Source organism: Camelus ferus, chromosome X (genome assembly GCF_009834535.1).
Source record: "Camelus ferus isolate YT-003-E chromosome X, BCGSAC_Cfer_1.0, whole genome shotgun sequence".
NCBI lineage: Eukaryota > Metazoa > Chordata > Mammalia > Artiodactyla > Camelidae > Camelus > Camelus ferus.
Window position 1 is genome coordinate 67,053,478 of NC_045732.1, and position 20,711 is coordinate 67,074,188.

The 20,711-nt window shown below is 36.5% G+C and overlaps 1 protein-coding gene across 3 annotated transcripts in view; it reads left to right on the forward strand.

Moving 5' to 3' along the window:
• ACSL4 (acyl-CoA synthetase long chain family member 4) overlaps window positions 1-13,105 on the forward strand; it is a 45,485-nt gene extending 32,380 nt beyond the window's left edge. For all 3 annotated transcript variants that reach the window (XM_014557491.2, XM_006182563.3, XM_014557492.2), the window contains exons 12-15: window positions 937-1,128; window positions 2,665-2,779; window positions 5,808-5,965; window positions 10,229-13,105. In XM_014557491.2, the coding sequence (XP_014412977.1) occupies window positions 937-1,128; window positions 2,665-2,779; window positions 5,808-5,965; window positions 10,229-10,386 (623 nt within the window). In that variant the 3' untranslated portion in view covers window positions 10,387-13,105. The remainder of the gene's footprint in view (window positions 1-936; window positions 1,129-2,664; window positions 2,780-5,807; window positions 5,966-10,228) is intronic.
• The last annotated feature ends 7,606 nt before the right edge of the window (window positions 13,106-20,711 follow it).

Consider the following 20,711-nt stretch of genomic DNA (forward strand, 5'->3'; position numbering starts at 1 on the left):
ATTAAGTTGGTTATTTATTAAGCATTGAAATCAGAGAAACAAGGTATATCATAAAACATGATAAGGAGAATTTTGCCCTTGATTTTTATTTTCTCATTTTCAGGTACTGTGTTTTAATGTCAGTTTTGGGGAGTGGGTCCATATTTGGAGTTTTCCTTGCTATGAAAGAACCTTTGCTTTATATAATAAGAATGATCTTAATGTTTGGCACACAGTAGGTTTTGTCATATTGAAATGTTGAATAGCTTTACATTTATAAGAATAGCTAACAGCTGAAAGGAACTCTGCTTTTAATTCTTTAATGACATAAAATGTAACCGATGTCTCCATTTATGAACTCAGATTTTTTGCATATTTTCCTTAAAGTAAGCTTTATTCAGTAATAAACATATAATGGATATGATCAAATTTTTAGTAGTTATTGTCAATTATTTCAGTGCTTCTACTTTTAAAGCTATGAGTGGTCATAGGCAAAGTTAAGAAAATAAAATTTCTCACTTAATGGTGTTGCCTTTGATAGGCACTTACTACTTGCTTTCTTTGATTAAAATCTTCTTAGAATATATCTGAAATACATTTAATATCAACATATTAATAATTAACTTATAACAACTTGAAGTGTTACCCTTCTCAGAGGTAATTTTGTCTTAACAGAGCTCTGTGAAGCTTTGAAGATGTTCTAAGTGGGAAATTTTATGATCCTGGGAAGTTTTGGGATGGGTGTTGGTTGGTGATTATCATTGAGCCTTCCCTGGTACTTCTGAAATCACAGTCATCCACTATCCTCACACAAATCTGAGTAAATGTAAACTAATATGCTCCTATAAGGGGAAGTAAAATTTGATCAGCAGAAAAATATTAGCAAAGGAGCTTTAAGAATTAATTCAAGTAAATCTTGTTTTATAGTAATAACTAATTTGCTTTTATGACTTCCAGGCGGTTATACAATTCATGACAAGCCAAACCCCAGAGGTGAAATCGTAATCGGTGGACAGAATATCTCCATGGGATATTTTAAAAATGAAGAGAAAACGGCTGAGGATTATTCTGTGGATGAAAATGGCCAAAGGTGGTTTTGCACTGGTGATATTGGAGAATTCCATCCTGATGGGTGTTTACAGATTATAGGTCAGTGGATTCTCTTTTTGCACTTTTCTTTAGCTTTTGCAACTTTAACATATATGAAAGGCAATATTGGTCAAGTCATGAATAGGGTTGATGATTCCACTGGTTTAACTTTTAGATAAGTTATTGAAATTTTGTCTGTGCTTTTCCATCTGTAAAGTAGGGACAACAATCCCACGGGTTTTGTTAGGATTAAATGAGTTGATAGATATTAAATGTTTAGAGCAGGGCAATCTCTGCACTTTAGTAAGTGGTAGCAGAAGCAGCGTTTGACAGGGGGAAGGATGGACAGGGTAATGAGAAAACAAAAATTGCTCATAAGTTTTTCTGTTTGTTTTGTTTTTGTTAACTACATGTGGTTCTGTATAACCATCTATTGTAACATCCCCTATTCTAGCCCTTCTTCTCCATTTACCTCGCCACCCAAGAGGCATTGTGGACATGTTATTTGCCCTAGTGGTCATTTATATGGCTCTAACTAGCCTGGACTCTTGGAGAATTATAATGTCAGTCCTCAACATTAATCTGTTCTTCTGAGAATGCCAGTTGATTTGGCACTGCTCTTACTGAGCCTACTGAAACAGACTTTTAAGTTCAAAGGTACTCCAAAATAGCCCTTACACTGTTTGCTTTAGTCAGGCAAAGTTAAAAATTTGACTGCCTGATAAGGGCCACTCTGATGGGTCCTATTCAAGTTCTTTTTGAGCCATAAAATTTACTGTCATATCTCTAGTGGCCCATTTAAATCTGTCTCTGGACCCATATGTGACCTAAATATAGTTAGTGATTTCCTGGGAAAATTGATTCTTTGCCTAGAAGTTTGATCTGCCAGAGAACTTCCCAAGAGACATGGTTCAATTTAGACCCAATAACCTCCCTTCTCCCCTTTTTTTCACCCTTGATCCTTAATTGTACTGCAATCAAAAGTTGGCTCTGTTGGCATGTAAAGTGGGGTCCCGGCCTAGGGGTAGGCAAGTCAACACTCACACAAAGTATATAAGGCAACCTGGTGATTATCCAAGCTGTGCCATCCTGTGCCAGCACGTTATTAGAGCACTGTCACTTTAACAAGATAGTGTCAAATCTAGCAAATAGGGAATTAACACTTATTGACTGTCTTCCATATGCTGGACATTGTGCTACATGCCTGTATGAGGAAGGCATCATTATCCCTGATAAAATTGAGGGTTGGAGAGGTCAGCTGACGTGCCCAGGATCACATAGCTAGCAATGGACAAAACTACTACTATTCAGATCTAATGCTCCAAGGTCTTCGTTCCTTCTATTAAGTTCATTGTAGTATTAAAGATTATAATAAGATATTAAAGCTTTTGGTGTAGGATGTAACATTTTAGCCACTACTTCTTTAACTGGGCATTTTCTTTTTAACTGATGTGTATGGGCAAGCAGTATACATAACAGGATTTTAGAAGTGTCTTTCTAAATAAAGATTAAGGCAATGAGATTGAAAGAAAATCAGAACTGCACATACCTTAATAAACGTACTATGGATAACTTAACATGTTTCATGGTTTACAGATCGTAAGAAAGATCTGGTGAAATTACAAGCTGGAGAATATGTATCTCTTGGGAAAGTAGAAGCTGCACTGAAGAACTGTCCACTTATTGATAACATCTGTGCTTTTGCCAAAAGGTAATTTTAAAGTTGCATTTGTGTTTCATATACTTACAGTAAAAGAATAATTGGGAAAAACTGATATAAGGGAAACACCAAACTTTCAGAGTTGAGGAATGTTACACATTTATGAAAGTTCTTGAATTCAACAGCTTAAAGATCATTTGAGATAATCCAGGCATTTTAACTATTTATTAGACCACCTACTGTATCTTGCTAAATACTTAGCTATGCCATAGCAGTCATATAATTTAACATCCATGACAACTGAAACTTAGCATAAGTAATTGTCCCAAGAAGGTAACACAGCTAGTAAGTTATCTAAATTAAAAACTTGATTGAACCATTTTCTTTTTTTATATGTTAATACGGTTTATTTTTCTGGGCTTTATTACTCCCTTAAAGTTTTTAATTGTAAAAACCACAAAACCTAAATTTACCATTTTAACCACTGCTAAGTATACAGTTCACCAGTGTTAAGTATATTCACATTGCTGTGCAGCCAATCTCTAGAATTTTTCATCTTGCAAAAGTGAAACTCTATATCCATTAAGCAACTCCCCATTTCCCCTTCCCCGCAGCCCCTGGCCACCACCATTCTATTTTCTGTTTCCATGAATTTGGCTACTCAGAATCATACAGTTTTGGGGTTTTTTTTGGTGACTGGCTTAATTCACATAGCAAAATGTTCCTCAGGGTTCATGTACATTGTAGCATGTGTCAAAAATTCCTTCCTTTTCAAGGCTGAAAAAATATCCCATTGTAATTATAGGCCACATTTTGTTTATTCATTCATCCGTCTATGGACAAATTGGCTTGCTTCCACCTCTTGACTATTGTGAATGATACCACTATTAACATGGATATTCAAATATCAGTTCAAGATCCTGCTTTCAGTTCTTTTGGATATATACCCAGATGTGGGATTGCTGGATCATATGGTAGTTCTATTTTTATTTTTTGAGGATCTGCCATACTCTTTTCCATAGTGGCAGCACTGTTTTCTTAATTCCCATCAACAGTTGTACAAGGGTTTTAATTTCTCCATATCCTCACCAACACTTTTTTCTATTTTTTGATAGTAGTCACTGTAATGGGTTTGAGGGGATATCTTGCCGCTAATGATTAGTGATGCTGAGCATCTTTTCATCTGCCTGTTGGCCAGTGGTATATCATCTCTGAAGAAATGTCTAGTCAAGTCTTTTGCCCATTAAAATATTTTTCTCTTATTTCAATTATACAATACAATGTTATCAACTATAGTCACCCTGTTGTACATTAGACCCTCAGACCCTGTTTATCTTATAGCTGAAAGTTGGTATCCTTTTGTCAACCTCTCCCTATTTTCCTCACCTTCAGCCCCTGGCAACCACTTTCATACTCTGTTTCTAAGAGTTTGACTTTTTTTTTTTTAAAGGTTCCATATTTAAGGAATACCATGCAGTATTTGCCTTTCTCTGTCTGGTTTATTTCACTTAGCACGATGCCCTCCAGTTTCATCCATGTTGTTGGAAATGGCAAAATTTCATTTTTCTCATGGCTGAGTAATATTCCATTGTACACATACACTACATTTTCCTTATGCATTCATCCACGATGGGCACTTGGTTGTTTCTATATCTTGGCTATTGTTGACTAATGCTGCAATGAACATGGGAATGCATATATCTCTTTGATACCTTGTTTTAATTTCCTTTGGATATATACCAAGAAGTTGGATTGCTGGATCACATGGTAGTTCTGTTTTTAATTTTTTGAGGAGCATCCATATTGTTTTCCATAGTGTCTGCACCAATTTCCATTCCTGCCAAAAGTGCACAAGGGTTCTCTCTTTTTTTTAACATCCTCATCAACACTTGTTATTTGTCTTTTTGATAATAGCCACTTTAACAGGTGTGAAGTTATATCTCATTGTTTTGATTTGCGTTTCTCTGATGATTAGTGATATTGAGTACCTTTGCATGTACCTGTTGGCCATCTGTATGTCTTCTTTGGAGAAATGTCTTTTCAGTTCCCCTGCCTATATTTTAACTGATTTTGTGTTATCGTTTTTGCTATTAAGTTGTATAAGTTCTTTAGATATTTTGGATATTAACCCCTTATCAGATAAGATTTTCAAATATTTTTTCCCATTCTATAGGTTGCCTTTTCATTTTGTTGATGATTTCCTTTACTGTGCAGGTCTTTAGCTTTATATATTCATACTTGTTTATTTTTGATTTTGTTGCTTTTGCTTTAGGTGTCAAATTCAAAAAATCATTGCCATGACCTATGTCAAGGAGCTTCCCCCTATGTTTTCTTCTGGGAGTTTTATGGTTTCAGGTCTTTGCCCATTTTTTAATGGGGTTATTTTGTTGTTGTTGTTGATACTGAGTTGTAGGAGTTCTTAATACATTCTAGATATTAACACCTTATTAGATACATGATTTGCAAATATTTTGTCCAATTCAATAGATTGCCTTTTTATATTCTGTTGTGTCCTTTGGTACACAGAAATTATTTTTTATTTTTGTTGTATTATTCATCTTTTTTTTTTCTTTTGTTGCCTGTACTTTTGGTGTCATAGCTAAAAAAGCATTGCCAAATTCAGTGTTGTGAATCTTTTCCTATATGTTTTCTTTTAGGTGTTTCTTTTTTTTTTCTTTTTAATAATTTTAGCTCTTACATGTTTAGGTCTTTTGATCTATTTTGAATTAATTTTTCTATGTGCTGAAAGGTAAGGGTCCAACTTCATTCCTTTGTATGTGGATATCCAGTTCTCTCAATACTGTTTGTTGAAGAGACTGTCCTTTCCCCACTGAGTGGTCATGGCACACTTGTTGAAGATCATCTAACCATATATGCAAGGGTTTATGTCTGGATTCTATTCTATTCCATTGGTCTATCTATATGTCTGTCTTTATGGTAGTATTATGGGTTTTATTACTTCTTAATGAAACTGTAACAAATAAAAGAAATATGTATTTGGGATTATTTATTGAATCATTTATGAGTAATTGTTCTTAATGTTTTAATTACTATTTTGTTTTATTTTCCAATTTTTTAGTGACCAGTCCTATGTGATAAGTTTTGTGGTTCCTAATCAGCAAAGATTGACACTTTTGGCACAACAGAAAGGAGTGGAAGGAACTTGGGTTGATATCTGCAATAACCCTGCCATGGAAGCTGAAATACTGAAAGAAATTAGAGAAGCTGCAAATACCAGTAAGTAAGAAATTGCTCGTCTGTTGAAGTCCCTAAAAGTCATTTAGTGATGTCCTATGCATTAGGCTTTTCAAGATGTCTAACCTGTTGCTTTGCCTCCTGAAAAAATCATATTTTCTAATTATAGGTTATATATATTATTTGTATATTTGATTTGTTTTAATAATCAAATAAATTTAAATTCTGCCTCTTAAATATATATAATGAGTTTCCATGTTGAAAGGATCTTTAAATGTCATATAGTAGAATAACCTAACTAATTCTTTATTGCATGTCACAGCATCCCTGCTAGGTGCTCATCTCCCCTGTGTTTGGAATGGTCCATCTTTGTTCTGATAGCTCATAATAATGTGCCCTGGTGTGGATCTCTTATCATTTACTATTGTGCATACGTACTTGATGTGGGCTCTTTCTGTCTAGAGCTCTTTGCCCTTCAGTTCTGGGAAATATCCATTAACCTTTTTTTTTGTTTGCTTGCTTTTCTTTCATAGTTTTTCCCCTTCAAGTTCTGTGTTCATGTTTTTATCTGGGACTATTTTTGTAAGGCTGTTGGACCTTCTACTCTCATCCTCCAATCTTATTATCTTATTTTCTCTTTTGTATTCTATCTTTTCCTTTTTGTTTCATATTCTGGCAGAGTCTCTCAACTTTATCTTTGCTTCCTTCTATTGAATTTCCAATTTCCAATGTCAGAATTTTAATTTGCAAGACCTCTTTCCTGCTTTCTTGGTGTCCTTTTAATAGTATAATGTTGCTCTTTCATGGGTGCAGTTAATGTGTTGTCTCTTATTCCTCTAAGGTTGTTAAAGGGATCCCTTTTATGAAGTTTTCTTCTCTGTTACTATCTCTGCTTCCTCCAAGTTCCACTTTCTGCTTGCTTTGGTCATAGCCTCACATGTATCTGTGGATCCATGTCTGTCCATTCATATGTGAGAATAAGGTACTAAAAAGCTATTTGGAAAGCTTACTGGGCTTCACTGAAAAGTTATTCAAATGTTATTGTCTTATGTCATTCCATTTCTCCAAAGAAGACTTCTCTAGTCTCTTATCTGGGGCCAGTATTCTGGTAGCCAAAGAAAGGACATTTAAAAGGGGCTGGAGGCGGGATGGGTAGGTCTTACTCTCACTGAATCCTTATGTTTTCAGCTTTACTCCCTGCCTCTATTGTACCTAGTGTCTTTGAGTCCAGAGTCTCTCTAGTTCACTTTTCCCAAAAGGTAAACCTGTCTTAAGCCTGGTTGAGGAGGAGCAGGATGAGGGAGAACTATCCTCTTAACAGGCTGGGAACCAGCCTTCCTATTTTCAGAGTTCCCCTCACCTCTGCCCTCTACCCCTTGTCTTCTGGCTCAGGAGATCGGTTTGCCTCTTGTCGGCGTCCTTCTCTCTTGGCTCCCAGTCAGTTACTGCTAGTCCGTTTGTTTGCCTTTGGTCTTCTAAGATTTTGTTGATTCCTCTCATCCAGTGTTCTCTTTCTCTTGTTTTGTTATTTGCTTTTTTCTTATGGATAATACCTTTTTGATTTTAAAAATTATTTTCAACCATTCAAATTATTTTGCAGAGGAGCAGAGATCAACTGTGTACTCTTCATGTTTAATTGGATGCTTTTAACCTAGTTTTAACCTGTTGCTTTTCCTCCTAAAAAATGAAAATATCATTTTTTGGGGATTATAGGTATATATGTTAGTTATATTATAAAATATTGGACAATCCAGAAAATTTAAAAGAGGAAGTAAAAACCACTTGATGGTAGTTACCTTTGGGTGGTGACATTACATTCTAGTGTGTATACTTAACCTGTCAACATCATCGACATTTTTCTAAGTCAAGTCAATACAGAATTGCATGGTAATTTTTTTAGTTATTATTACAATTTGCACAATCATTTTTAATAGTCATCCAGTATAGGAGTGTCCATTTAAGTCCTTGTTCTTAGACTTTCTTCCTTCCACTGTAAACAATAGAATATGTATCTTTTATACACATTTTTTTCTTATATAATTATTTTCTTAGTATGGATCCTTAGAAATGGAATTTCTGAGTCAAAGAAAATACGTGTTTTAAAGGCTTTTCCCTCTTATGTTGCCAAGTAACTCCTTTTCCCGGAAAAACTGGGCTAGTTTATATTCCTATCAGAGATTCATTAACACACCTATTTCCCTAATTAAGCTACTATTATTGATTTTTAAATTAACTGCTTAGATTACATTTTGGTTAAAAAATATAGTTTGTAACATTTGTTAGCAAGTTGAAGTTGAAAAACTATTTTCCCCAAGGAGAAGATTCTTATCGTTAACACTGGACACTGTAAAGTTTTAAATAACAGTTGCCTATTGACATAACTGGAAAAGTAAGTTACTTTTTAAAGACAGCTTAATGTTTTTTTTTAAAGTTGGTTTTATTAATTATAATATTATTGGTATATCACACTTTCTATATTAATGTCGCCAGGCTACCAAAATTTTCTTTGATATGAACCCTGATGTTTTTCTTTGAATGTAGTATTTTACAAAGTATTTCAGCCAATAGGCTGTTATTCTTAGTCACTCTCTGAAATGTACTAATGGAGTAGAATGTGACTTGACTAATTCGTCTTTCATAGTTAACTCTGTAAAAGCAATAATTGGGAAAGTCAGGCTGGATCATAATCAGGTGGAAAATGGAATAAAATTCTAGGACCTGCTAGGCCCACATAGCTTTCCTGTGCTTGGATTGAGGCATGAAATTGAACAATTCATGATTTGGATAATGAACACTAATCATGAGCGAAATCTGTATAACTCATAAGCTTGTCTGTGCTATAGGATTTATTTTGCCAACCTTTTGCTTCAGTTTATAATTTCAGAGACTTAGGCGAAAAAGTATAAAATAGGTTTGATTGTATTCAGCTAAATCCATCTGAAATCATACATCGTTCACAGCAGGCCTCTTCATGTTTTAAACGTAAGTGCAAGGTAGAGATAGTAGCATAAGAATGCAAAATAATTGACATTTGCAGGTCACATTTCATAATGTTCTAGGCAATTCTGATAAAATGCCATGTGTAAGATCATTTTTGGTTTTTCCTTCCCCTAATCTTTTTCACTTGTTGGCAGTTTAGCCTGTTTATCAGAAGCTATGTGATTGCCCGTTGCTCTCTAGAGCTTGTGGTGCTAGATAATGATTGAGAGTTCCCAAAATTATGAAACCTCGAATGCAGTCTTTTTTAAAATAAATATGCTTAATTTGTTTGTGTGCAATTGAAATAATGTGCCAGCTTTGTCCCAATATTGTCAGTGTTTCTGGAATAGGACCTATATAAGTAGGGAAAGTAATATGAAATAAAAGGTTTTGGAGCCAGGTCAATATTTGAGAATTTAACTGTTTCCTTGAGATCCAAATGTGATGTTGGGAGCAGATGGCTTATTTCAGGCACCTCTGTGTAGCTGAACTGTGCTCTATCATCAGAGTAGGTATGGTTAATTTGAACACGTTTTAAGTTCCTTTACTACCTGTTCAGATACGACTTTTAGGAAGTTGATTCTAAGTCATTTGAAAGATTATTTTTCACACCCAGCTTTCTATTTTTCTCTCATTTTAGTGAGAACTTCACTAATTCAATGAAGCTTTCATAAAACTCAGACTAGGATTAGAACAGAAACTTCCATGAATTTGAGTTCTTTGTGCTTGTCACTGAAACAAAGTTGTTTCTAAAGTTACCTACGCTGTTTAGCAGTAGTTTTCAAGCATGCAGGTGTCTGCTGCTTTGAAATTGCTATTTTAAATAATTGCATATAAAATAAAGCTCATCTGTAGACTAGCATTACTATCAATGTGCCTTCAGAGATTTAAGGCTGACCTCGTATTAATAATAAGTAACTTGATGGAATATAACTTACTGAATTTAAAATGATTGAATACTGTATTGATTCCTTCTATGTCCATATTTCTACCATTTTCTTACATCTTCCATGTGTTGAGTTGTCTAATTCAAGTACAATATATACTGGATCTATTCTTATATCATTTAAAATAATGAAACAATTGCTGTGTACTTTGAGAAATATAAAATGAACTTGTCAAGTGGTGGTATCAGTAATGAACTAGAACATGCCATTAAGTCAGTGTGCCTCATCACCTGCATCATCTAGGTAAATCTGGCAAAATTCAGGTTTTATTCACTGTTTCTCTCTCTCCCACTCTCCCCTACTTCCCCAACCCTCCTTGCTCTTCCCCCTCCTTTCCCCTCTCTCGTCTCTCCTACCCACCCCTCCCTTCTCATTTCAGTGAAATTGGAGCGATTTGAAATTCCAATCAAGGTGCGCTTAAGCCCCGAGCCCTGGACCCCTGAAACTGGCTTGGTCACTGATGCTTTCAAACTGAAAAGGAAGGAACTGAAGAACCATTACCTCAAAGACATTGAGCGAATGTATGGGGGCAAATAAAACACTGCTCTCTTATTTACAGTCTTGCAGGAGGTGGCCTGGTGGTTTTTCAGTTCTAGAGTTTTAAGCCTTGTTGAGCTGTTAGAATGTACAGTGTATCATTCTAAAGACATGGTAATAAAAACAAAAACCAAAAGTGATTAAAATAGTTGTTGAGTCTACTTTAACTTAGTTTTGCATAGTTCTAGTGAAGCCGAAATTGAAAAGTTATTTCCCTGTAGCTGTGTTATTAATTTTAGAGCAAAATTTCTGTTTTCAAAAATTAGCCTAAGAAGTACTTGTTTTGTTAAAGAAAAATATTTAATGTTGAACAAAATAAATTGGAGTTGGAGTAGAATGTAGTTTGAAGAAATTTGCAACTTCCAATGTCTATTGTCTTCCTAGTTCAGAAGATGCTTAAATATTAAGCATGACAAAAAAAATACATATTAACACTACTCAAAGCAGAAGTGCTACAGGGCTTCAAAATTCTCTTCCAACCATTTATCTTGAATCATAATGGAATATACAGAATGAAATAATACCTTGGAAACCATTTTAAGATTCATAATTGTTTTGTAGGTTAGACATAGAATCATTGTAATATTGTGAATAATTACAGTGCCTGAAGTAAGAATATAAATGCACCAAAAAAAATCTAGTAATATATTTAAAATGAAATTGAACTGCTTTTTTGAAACTTGGAGGTCTGAAATCAGTAACTGTAATTATTGGAATGACTTAAGAGTAAAAGTACATCTTTAAAAATGCTGAAAATTGCCTTTCTATGTTTGTTCAAAATACAACTGAAACCAAGACTTAAAATGATAGAAAATTAATCCAATTTTAATAAGAAGCATTTTCTCTTTTAGAAAAGGGGATGAAATCATGAGTATTTAGAATTACCACCCTTGTACAGCACTGAACCTGGGAAACCTAGACTCTGAATTTATCTTTGATAACAGGGATTGATTTTAAAGTGTATTAAAGTACACTTGTAATTTAAGGTCTGTTTGCTGTTGCTGATTTGATTCTTGGTCAGTAATTTATATTTCAGAAAGCCTTTTATTTTGCTTTAATTTTAGCAAAGCGGGTTATGATAAATGACTTCCCCAATATCTTGTGTGGAATATATGAATGAATTAATTAACTTGGATGAGTTTTGGGAAGTTAAAGGGAAAAACACACTGTTACGACTTTTTTTCCTGTTTGTGACAAGAGTTTAGAAACTGGAAATGCTGGATTTGGGAGAAGGGAAGTTACTCTATAAGGGACTGATACTTGTGCAGTAACTTGGCATGTAGGCTTTTTTTATTTGAATCTTTAAAGTCTGGGATTATATATATCCCTGATGGATAGTCACACTTGAACCATAGTTACTGTAAAAAGCAAAATTCTTAATACTGTTATTCTTTGCACTTTTTTCTTAATCATTTTATATATATACATACATATATATATATATATATATATATATATATATATATATATATATATATATATATATATATATATGTATTGCTTACATTGCTTTGTACAGATGTGGGCCACCACCGCAACAAAACACATTCTTTTTACTCTAGAATATTTATAAAGAAAATATTTAAATGTTATGTATATGGTGGTAAAAAGGAAAAAATCATCTGGTGTTGTTATAAGCAAGGATGAAGGTTTTTTGTAAAGAATGTTCAGTGTTCTGCAATGTAAAAGTTGAAGCAGGTTCTCCCTGAAGTTACATGTATGTGATTGTTCCCATTCTTCCCAACTTGCCTTCGGAGAACGAAAAACCATTCTTATCAAGTAGACTACTATTCAGCTCCTACTGTTCCTGGCCCACTGTTGATCCTTTACGGATGATGTCCTTAAACCTTTTCCATAGGTGACTTTCTCCCCCTTTTGGAATGGTGATTTTAAATGTGTGAGTGCATGCATACTCAGATATTTGCACCCTCACCCACTCCCATCTCCCCAAAGCTAGAACACTGCCAACTAATCTGTTGTAGAGGTCCTTTAGAAACGTGATTAACACTTAAGTTTGGGTGCTGCTATTTGTTTGCAAAAATCCAAATATTATCAAGGGACCAGGGAGATGCCACTACCCCGATTTTTCATCAAAAGATATACATGTTTCTGTAAACAGATCTTTCCATATTCATAGTGACTTTTCAAGTATTTGAGCCTAAAGATTTTGATCCTACATTTTTATACCTGTTTAAATCGTTCACTGTTACTATTACACATCAGCCATAAATACAGTTGTACTTAAAAATTCTGTACACTTAGGTACATTTCTAAGTCAAACACTTGTGACTTTTGCTTTAATTATATGAAAATATCTTGCCTCCTTGATATTTGTATTAATTCTTTTTTTTTTCCCAGAGTGGAGGTATAATTGTATCACTTTTTGGAACTGAGAAACAGATGAATGATTCAGAAAGTCAGACGTTAAGGAGAATAATGTTTCTTTGGTCATAAAGGCTTTCCTGATCGCATGTGACAAGTGTTTCTAGAGTAACAAATGAGAAAAGATTGTGTGGTATTTGGGATTTGGAGAGAAGTATTTTAATTTCAAATGTAGTTACAAATGAAAATGTATTCATATTTGTAATTTCTGTTAAAATGCACGATTGCAGGATTGTTACTTAGATTTCTGTGTTTATTCTTGATGAAAAGCTTTGTTTGTTCTTGTTTTTAAGTTTGCACTCGAATCTTAAGAAATAAATCCACCCATGTTATCATACCAATTTGTGCTTAATTATGTGCCGAGATAAAATCTGCAAGGTCGAAGAATTTTAGCCAAACTTTTAAACACATATTTCAAAAGTACTCATCTTTAGGTTTATGGAATTGCATTAAGCAGTTAACCTGGTTTGTATAAATCCCATCCATTAGTTTGGAGGATTTGAACCCAAAGCTGTTACTTACATACAGTTAGTAGAGTAGAACCCCTTTGTAGAGAGCACTGATACTGTGGGACAAAACATAGTTGTGTTGTGTTGATTATTAGTATGTGCTAATAAATGATAACTGTTACCTTTGGACTAATTAAAATTTAGGGAGAAATTAATTTATCTGAGTTATACAAAGGTGTATATAAAATAGTGTTCGAGCTCTGGAACCATTGCCTCAACTTATTTCCTGGCTTTGTCACTCACTAGCTGTGTGACTCCAGACACATTCATTAACATCCCTCTGCTGCCTTTTCTCCTTCCGGAAAAATGAGGTTGATTAATAATAGGATCTACCTCATAGTATGGTTGCGAGGGTAAAAATGAGTTAATCCATGTGAAGTGTTTAAAACATAGTAAGCATATGTTAGCTATTATCATCATCATTATTCATGGCAACATTCATCAGTCAGGTTGTTTAACATATTGGCTAGCACACTCAGGGCCTTAAAGGATTGCTGTCCCTGAAGACTTTGTGGAAAGAGTTCTGGATTTAGAGGTGAGAAGACCTGGGCTCATTCTATCACTAGTTATTGTAGCCATGGACAACTCTCATAATATCTCTTTAGCTTTAGTTTCTTCTTCCTGTGAAAGGAAGGAAGGAAGAAAAGAAGGAAGGAAGGAAAGAAAGAAAAGACTGGGCTTCAAAAAAGATGCTCTTTGCAAAAACGGAAAGATGAATGACAAAAGAGATAGGGAATGCTAATTGTAAGGTCCATCATATCTGGCTTTCATATTGTGAGTTTGCTGTCTCAAGGTGGTTTTTTGCTTGTTTTTTAATGATTCCCTCCATCTCAAGTTTCCTATAGGGATATGAGACTGTGAATGATGTTCAGTACAAGGAGATACTGTCACTCTAATGTTCTCTCTCTCTCTCTTTTTAAAAATCAAGATTGTGCACACATAATTTAAAGCAGAGCTTTCAACTTTTTTTTTTTAAAAACAATGATCCATAATGCTATGCATACACACTTATGTGTATATGAAATGATATTTTATGACAAGGTTTATGTGAAAAAATACTCATGCCCACTGACTTTCTATTTCATGTATTTAAATGCTGAAGTTGGAAATGTTCGGTATTTGTGCTCTGCATTACAGTGCCACTAGCCATGTGTGGCCATTGAGCATTTGAGATGTGGTTAGTGTGACTGAGGAACTGAATTTTTAATTTCATCTCCATGTTGGACAGCATGGTTCTAGAGAGTTTGCAAGCCACGATTTGGAAAGCACAGGTTGAAAGTCAGCTATCCTACAAAGTCCATGAAAGACAGCTGCCCCCTGCCCTCATCTTCCTGCCTCCTCTACCACAGTGGCCATAACTGTCGGCTTCCCTGGCCTTCTCCTGTTTGTGTGGGATCAGTTTTTCTTTTGCTTTGGTAGATTAGCTATTTCCTTTGACACTTGAAAACCTGAGAGATTTTGAGAAAATGAGATGTAGAACCAAGGTGCTTCTTGGAAGACACACCTAAGGGTATCAAGAATCAGAAATGAGCTCTCGTGGTGGGACTACTTGCAAGTACTAAACATCAACTGTACCTAATTCATAGTTTGACCTTGGGGTTGTAAGAAATCAATCCAACAAAAAGAGTCAAGAGACTCCTAGGGACACAAGGAAAGGGAAAAGAAGAGAATATGTTGACCTATCCATGTGACTGACTTTTGCAGCAGAATTACGAGGATTCTTTTGAACTCAGGTCTTTATTCTTGTGCCCAGCTTTTGGCAACTCATGGAGTTATAAGAAGCTCAGAATCAGACATACATATATGTATGTGTGTGTGTATACACACACACACACACACAGATATTACAGACATGTCCACATATATTTTCTTCTTTATGGACAACAGCTCTACCTTAGCTGTATCTTTGACATTCCTTAGGATAGGGCACTCCAATACCTACATTTAATTTGGGATGATGAGTTGTATGCATCAACACAGGAAAGTAGCAAGGTAGTTCCCAAGGGTGACAGGGAGAGGGACAGGGCCAGAGAGGAAAATAAGGATGCCTCCCTGTCTAGTGACTGTTTGAATCATAAATGTGAGTGAGCAATGCAGAGAGATGAGTTAAAATTTGTCAAATTTGATCCCCAGCCTTTCTCAAGGTTGCATCATTTCTAGTTCAGTTCTGCATTTCATTAGCCATCAGGATTCATGATGGTGAGAGAATTAACCTTTCTCCGGGAGTCCAAGTGAAGGAAAGGATGTGGACCCTTCTGTTTCATTTCAGCAGGAGTCTTTGTTTTCTCTGTAAGACGCCCCTTGGGCTCTCTTTGCTTGTGAATTCTTCCCCTTTGCTTATGATATAAACAGTCATTCTCTCGATCCCATGTCCTGGGGTTGTGGGATATCTTGGTTGGCCTTTAGTTGTACTCAGAGAAGAAAAACTCCCAAGTGGCCTGGAGCGGTGGGGATTCAGCATCCTGTCTCCAGGAGGAAGGCTGGATGACTTTATTCTCTTACAGCTTTGGGACTTTCTCTCTGAAGTTTTTAAAGATGGGTTGGGCACTGGACTTTCCTTAGATAGCAAAGCCATTTTTATTTTCAGGCCTTCCTGAGTTCCAATAAGATTTGTTTTGTCTTGAAACATGACACTTAAGAAGTACTTCTGAGCCCTCTCTTGTTTAGTATTGCTAGGTGCTTTAGGAGAGACAAAAATGATCTTGTGCTGTCAGCACACAGTATCAGACTCTGGGGGTGAATTAGAAGCTGAACTGTGGGTTGAAGACTCGAAGTATGTAGGAATTTGGGAAAGGCTGAGATCCTTTTAGGCTTCAGTTGCCTGGGGAAACTTCCTTGGGGCTTGCAGTCTGAGCCTAATGCTGAAGAGGCAAGAGTGACCCTGACCAACTTCTAGCTAATAACAAAGAATGCGTATTAATCGGCAGCAGCATCCCTTCCATGCCCATCAGCTCTCAAGGACAAAGTGGGGTGAGAGCAACAGGAATATCACGGGTCATGGTTTGAGATTCTCGACCAGAGATCTCCCAGAGATTCCAGGTGGGCCTGAGATACTGATGCCCTCTGCCCTTGGGGTGGCCAGAGCTCCCTGGCAGGCTGCTTTCTTATCCATTATCCAAGGGGGTCGTATATGTTATCTATGTCTGCTATATGATGAAAACAATTGGAAAGCTCTATTCTAGAGATACCTTCCTCTGGGAAGGCACTGCTAACTCATAGCCACACTGCTTTGTTTTCATCTCTGTAGCTCCAGGCAGACTGTCAGCTCTGGGAAGGTAGACAGGCTGTCTGTCTTGTTCACTGCTCTATCTCTCATGCCTGCCACTGTGTCTGGCACGTAGTACATCCTCAGCAAATATTTCTTGCAAGTCAAAACCACAACAAGCTATTAGCTCACAACTGTCAGGGTGGCTATTATCCAAAAGACAAGAACTAACAAGTGTCAGCAAGGATGTGGAGAAAAGGGAACATTTGTGTACTGTGGGTAGGAATGTAAATTGGTGCAGCCACTGTGGAAAACAGTATGGAGGTTCTCAAAAAACAGAACTATCATATGATCCAGTAATGAAGAAAATGAAAACACTAACTTGAAAGGATACATACATCCCCATGTTCACTGCAGCATTATTTACGATACCCAAGATACTGAAACAACATTGACGGGTGAATAAATAAAATGTGATATATATATATGTATATACATATATATTATATATATATAATATATATATTCAGCCATCAAAAAAAGGAATCTTGCCATATGCAACAACATGGATGGACTTTGAAACCATTGTGCTAAATGAAATAAGTCAGACAAAGACAAATACTGCATGATCTCACTTATATATGAAATCGAAAAAAAAACCTCGTAGATACAGAAAACATTGGTGTTTGTTGTGGGATGTGTAGGAGAAATGGGTGCAGGGGAGTCAAAGTACAAACTTCCAGTTATAAAATAAATAAGTCCTGGGGATGCAATGTACAGCATGGTGACTATAGTTAATAAGACTGTATTGCATATTTGTAAATTACTGAGGGAGTAGACCTTAAAAGTTCTGATAAGAAAAAAAATGTGTAAGTATGTATAGTGATGGATGTTACCTAGACTTATTGTGATGATCATTTCACAATGTATACAAATATCAAAGCATTATGTTGTCCTGTAACTAATTAATGCTATATGTCAATTATACCTCAATTAAAAAAAGAAAATATTTCATGAAGGAATGAATGAATGATAAAGTCTAGACCTTGAAGGATGAGTAAAATTCAGATAACATGGAAGAGTTAGGGTTTGCAAGGAAAAACAATATGAATTGAGTCAGTTGTGGTCATGGTGTGTGGCAGGCACAATTTGAAAAGCAGATGAGGGGCCCAGAACTGTTTGTTTTGAAGCAATGGGAAATTAGCAGGCTCCATCATGCCTAGTGAACATGGTATTGGATGAATAAAGAGCCACTGAAGCATTATTGCCCCCAAAACAAAGTCAAAATTAAAACAAATACGTGGTAGTTGACACAACTGGTCTTGATTTTTCTCTTAGCATCTAATTTCAAGTCAAGCTTTGCCTACCCACTGTGGGAACCAATTTCTCACTTGGACTGAGTCCTGATTCCAATAATTCCTAAATGTTCCCACATCGTCTTCCAGCTGAGAGGCCCTCACTGAAACCTCCAGCACCCCTGAGGCAAGGATGCTGTGCCAGCCCTCAGGATGCAGGGGTGAAGAGAGGTGAACTCTGTGGTTTCCCTTACCCATATGTTGCGGATATTGCTTTCCATGTGGAGAAAGGGTCCGAGTGGCTATTTCCTATTCAAAACAACTCAAGTGTCACATCCTCAGTGATGTCTGCTCTGAGTTCTCTGAGGTTGAGTTAAATGCCCCTCTTCTGGGCCCCCACAGCACCATACACTCATTGTTAATGGTAAAATAACCACCGCTGACATCATCGGACATTTAATATGTTCAAGGCATCATGCTAAGTGCTTTCCAAGCATTATCTTATTCAACCCTTGCCACAAAATCCTTTAGTGAGCGCTTTTATTATTATCTCCATTTTACAGAAGAGGAAACAGGCGCACAGAGAAGTTAAGTGACTGGTCAAGGTAACACAGCTGGTAGGTGGCCAAGCCAGAATGAAAATGGAAGTTGGTCTCAGGCTGGAGCTGCTGTTCTAAGCACCATGCTCTACAATTTGCCTCTAATATGGCCTTTACCACACGTTGTTGTAATGGTCTGACTACTCCCCGCCCCCTATAGTGTCAGCTCCATCACTGCTGGAAGCAAGTCTCATCTGGATCCCCTGCTCCTAAGGCAAGGCCGGCACAGAAATGGGCAATACACCGTTTGAACTGAAAGACATTCTGAATGAAGAAAAATGAAAACCCCAGGCTTCCACCAGATGGCGTTGTGGGAGTCCAAGAGAAAAGTGCCCTCTGGCCTCTTTCATTCTCACTCACTCCTTTCCCACAGAATACCCTTAGTCTCCACATTGTTTTCTTTCCCTTTCCAGAGAAGACTGAGTGGGCGGGAGAAACATTTTTTAAGATAATGTTTAGGCATGAATTGGCTTCAGTTTGACAATTTATGACCTTATGTTTTGGCTCCAAAGGGAAAGTTGTCCTTCCTCCACCCTCCTAGATTCATGGACTTCTTTCAAAAATCTCAAAGTGGTTTTCAGACTCTTGTCATTGTTAGAAAAGCTAGAAATAAAGTCCAAATTGCCCAAAGCATTAAAGGAGGCTGTGTCTCCACTGGAGTGGAAAGGCTACTGGGAGACTTGGATTCTGATGGCTCTGCTATTAACTACTGGGGGACTTCAGGCAAGTCCCTTCTCCTCTCTGGACCTCTGTATACTCAGCTGACTAACAAGAGGATTAGATGAATGAAGGCAGTAGCTCTTTATTTTTTCTGCTAGCATCTGGACAAAGGACATTATACAGCAGCATGATTGCATAGTGGTAATCAATTATGAAATCTGTTCAAGTCTCGGCTTGGCTACCTACAAGCTAGGTGACTTTGGGCAAGCTAACCTCTCTAGGCCTAAGTTTCCTCACCTGTATAAAGGTAATGATATTGTATGTAACTCACAGGGGTTTTGTAATGATTGAGTTAATGCATATAAAGTGCTTAACACAGTGCTCGGCACACATAAGCTTTCAGTAAAAGCTATTATCACATAGAGTTGACTCTCACATTTTAGCTACCTCATCTAGAGTTTGGATATACATTTAGTAGTCAGCGAAATGTGGGGGGGGGGGCTTTAAATAATAAGCCACAGTCAGGCTTGGCCCTATTATAAGAGTAAATGCATGCCATGGGTACAAGACAAAGCTAAGTATGTGATTGAAGCAGAGAGCTGCAAAAGTAATCACAAAATTTTGGAATCCTCAGACATTACTGATGGTAGTGTAAAAAATATACAACTGCTTTGGGGAAAAAGTCTGGCAGTTTGTTACAAAACTAAGCTGCATCTTCCCTATGACCCTGCATTTCCACTCCTAGGGATTTACCCAAGGAAAAGGAAAACACATGTCCACAAAAGGACTTGTGTAAGAACATTCATAGCAACTTTACTTCTAATAGATAGAAACTGGAAACAACCCAAGTGTTCATCAGTAGGAGAATGGATAATGAATGGATAATCGATAAACACTCATACTGTCACACGATGGAGCACTACTCAGCGATAAAAAGGGACAAACTACAGGTCCCTGCAACAACATGGATGATTCTTCAAAACATCAGGCTGAGTAAAAGAAGTCTTATACAAGACTTCATACTATATGATTCTATTTATATGAAAGTTCTGTAAAAGGTGAAACTAATCAATGATGGAGAAAATTCAAAACAGTAGTTGCCTCTGGGGGTAAAGAGAGGAGATTGCCTGGGGAGGGGTGAGAGGAAACTTTCCTGAGTTGTGGTAATGTTCTATATCTTAGTAGGGGGCTGAGTTACAGTTACCTTTGTCAAAACTCAGCAAACAGGGCGGGGAGGGTATAGCTTGAGAGGTAGAGTGCGAGTTTAGCATGTACAACGTCCCAGGTACAATCCCCAGAGTACCTCCTCTAAAAACAAGCCTCATTACCTCCCTCACACCCCCCAAAAAAACCTTAAAAATCTCAGTGAATGTACAGTTAATGTCTGTGTATTTCATCAAACACATATTTTACCTCAAAAGGAAAACAAAAGAATAATAAGCAAATATTGAACTCGAGTTAAGGATAGGTATGTAGAAAGTGTTTAGGAGTGAAGTGTACTGATGCCTACAACTTTAAAAAGAAAAAAAAGACACTGGATAGACAGATGGATAGGTGAGGGATGGAAAAAACCAGTATACAGCAAAACATTAGTGATAGCATCTGGCTTGTAAGTAGCAAGGCACTGTTGGAAAATTCTTTCAACTTTGTTATATATTTGCAATTTTGCATAATA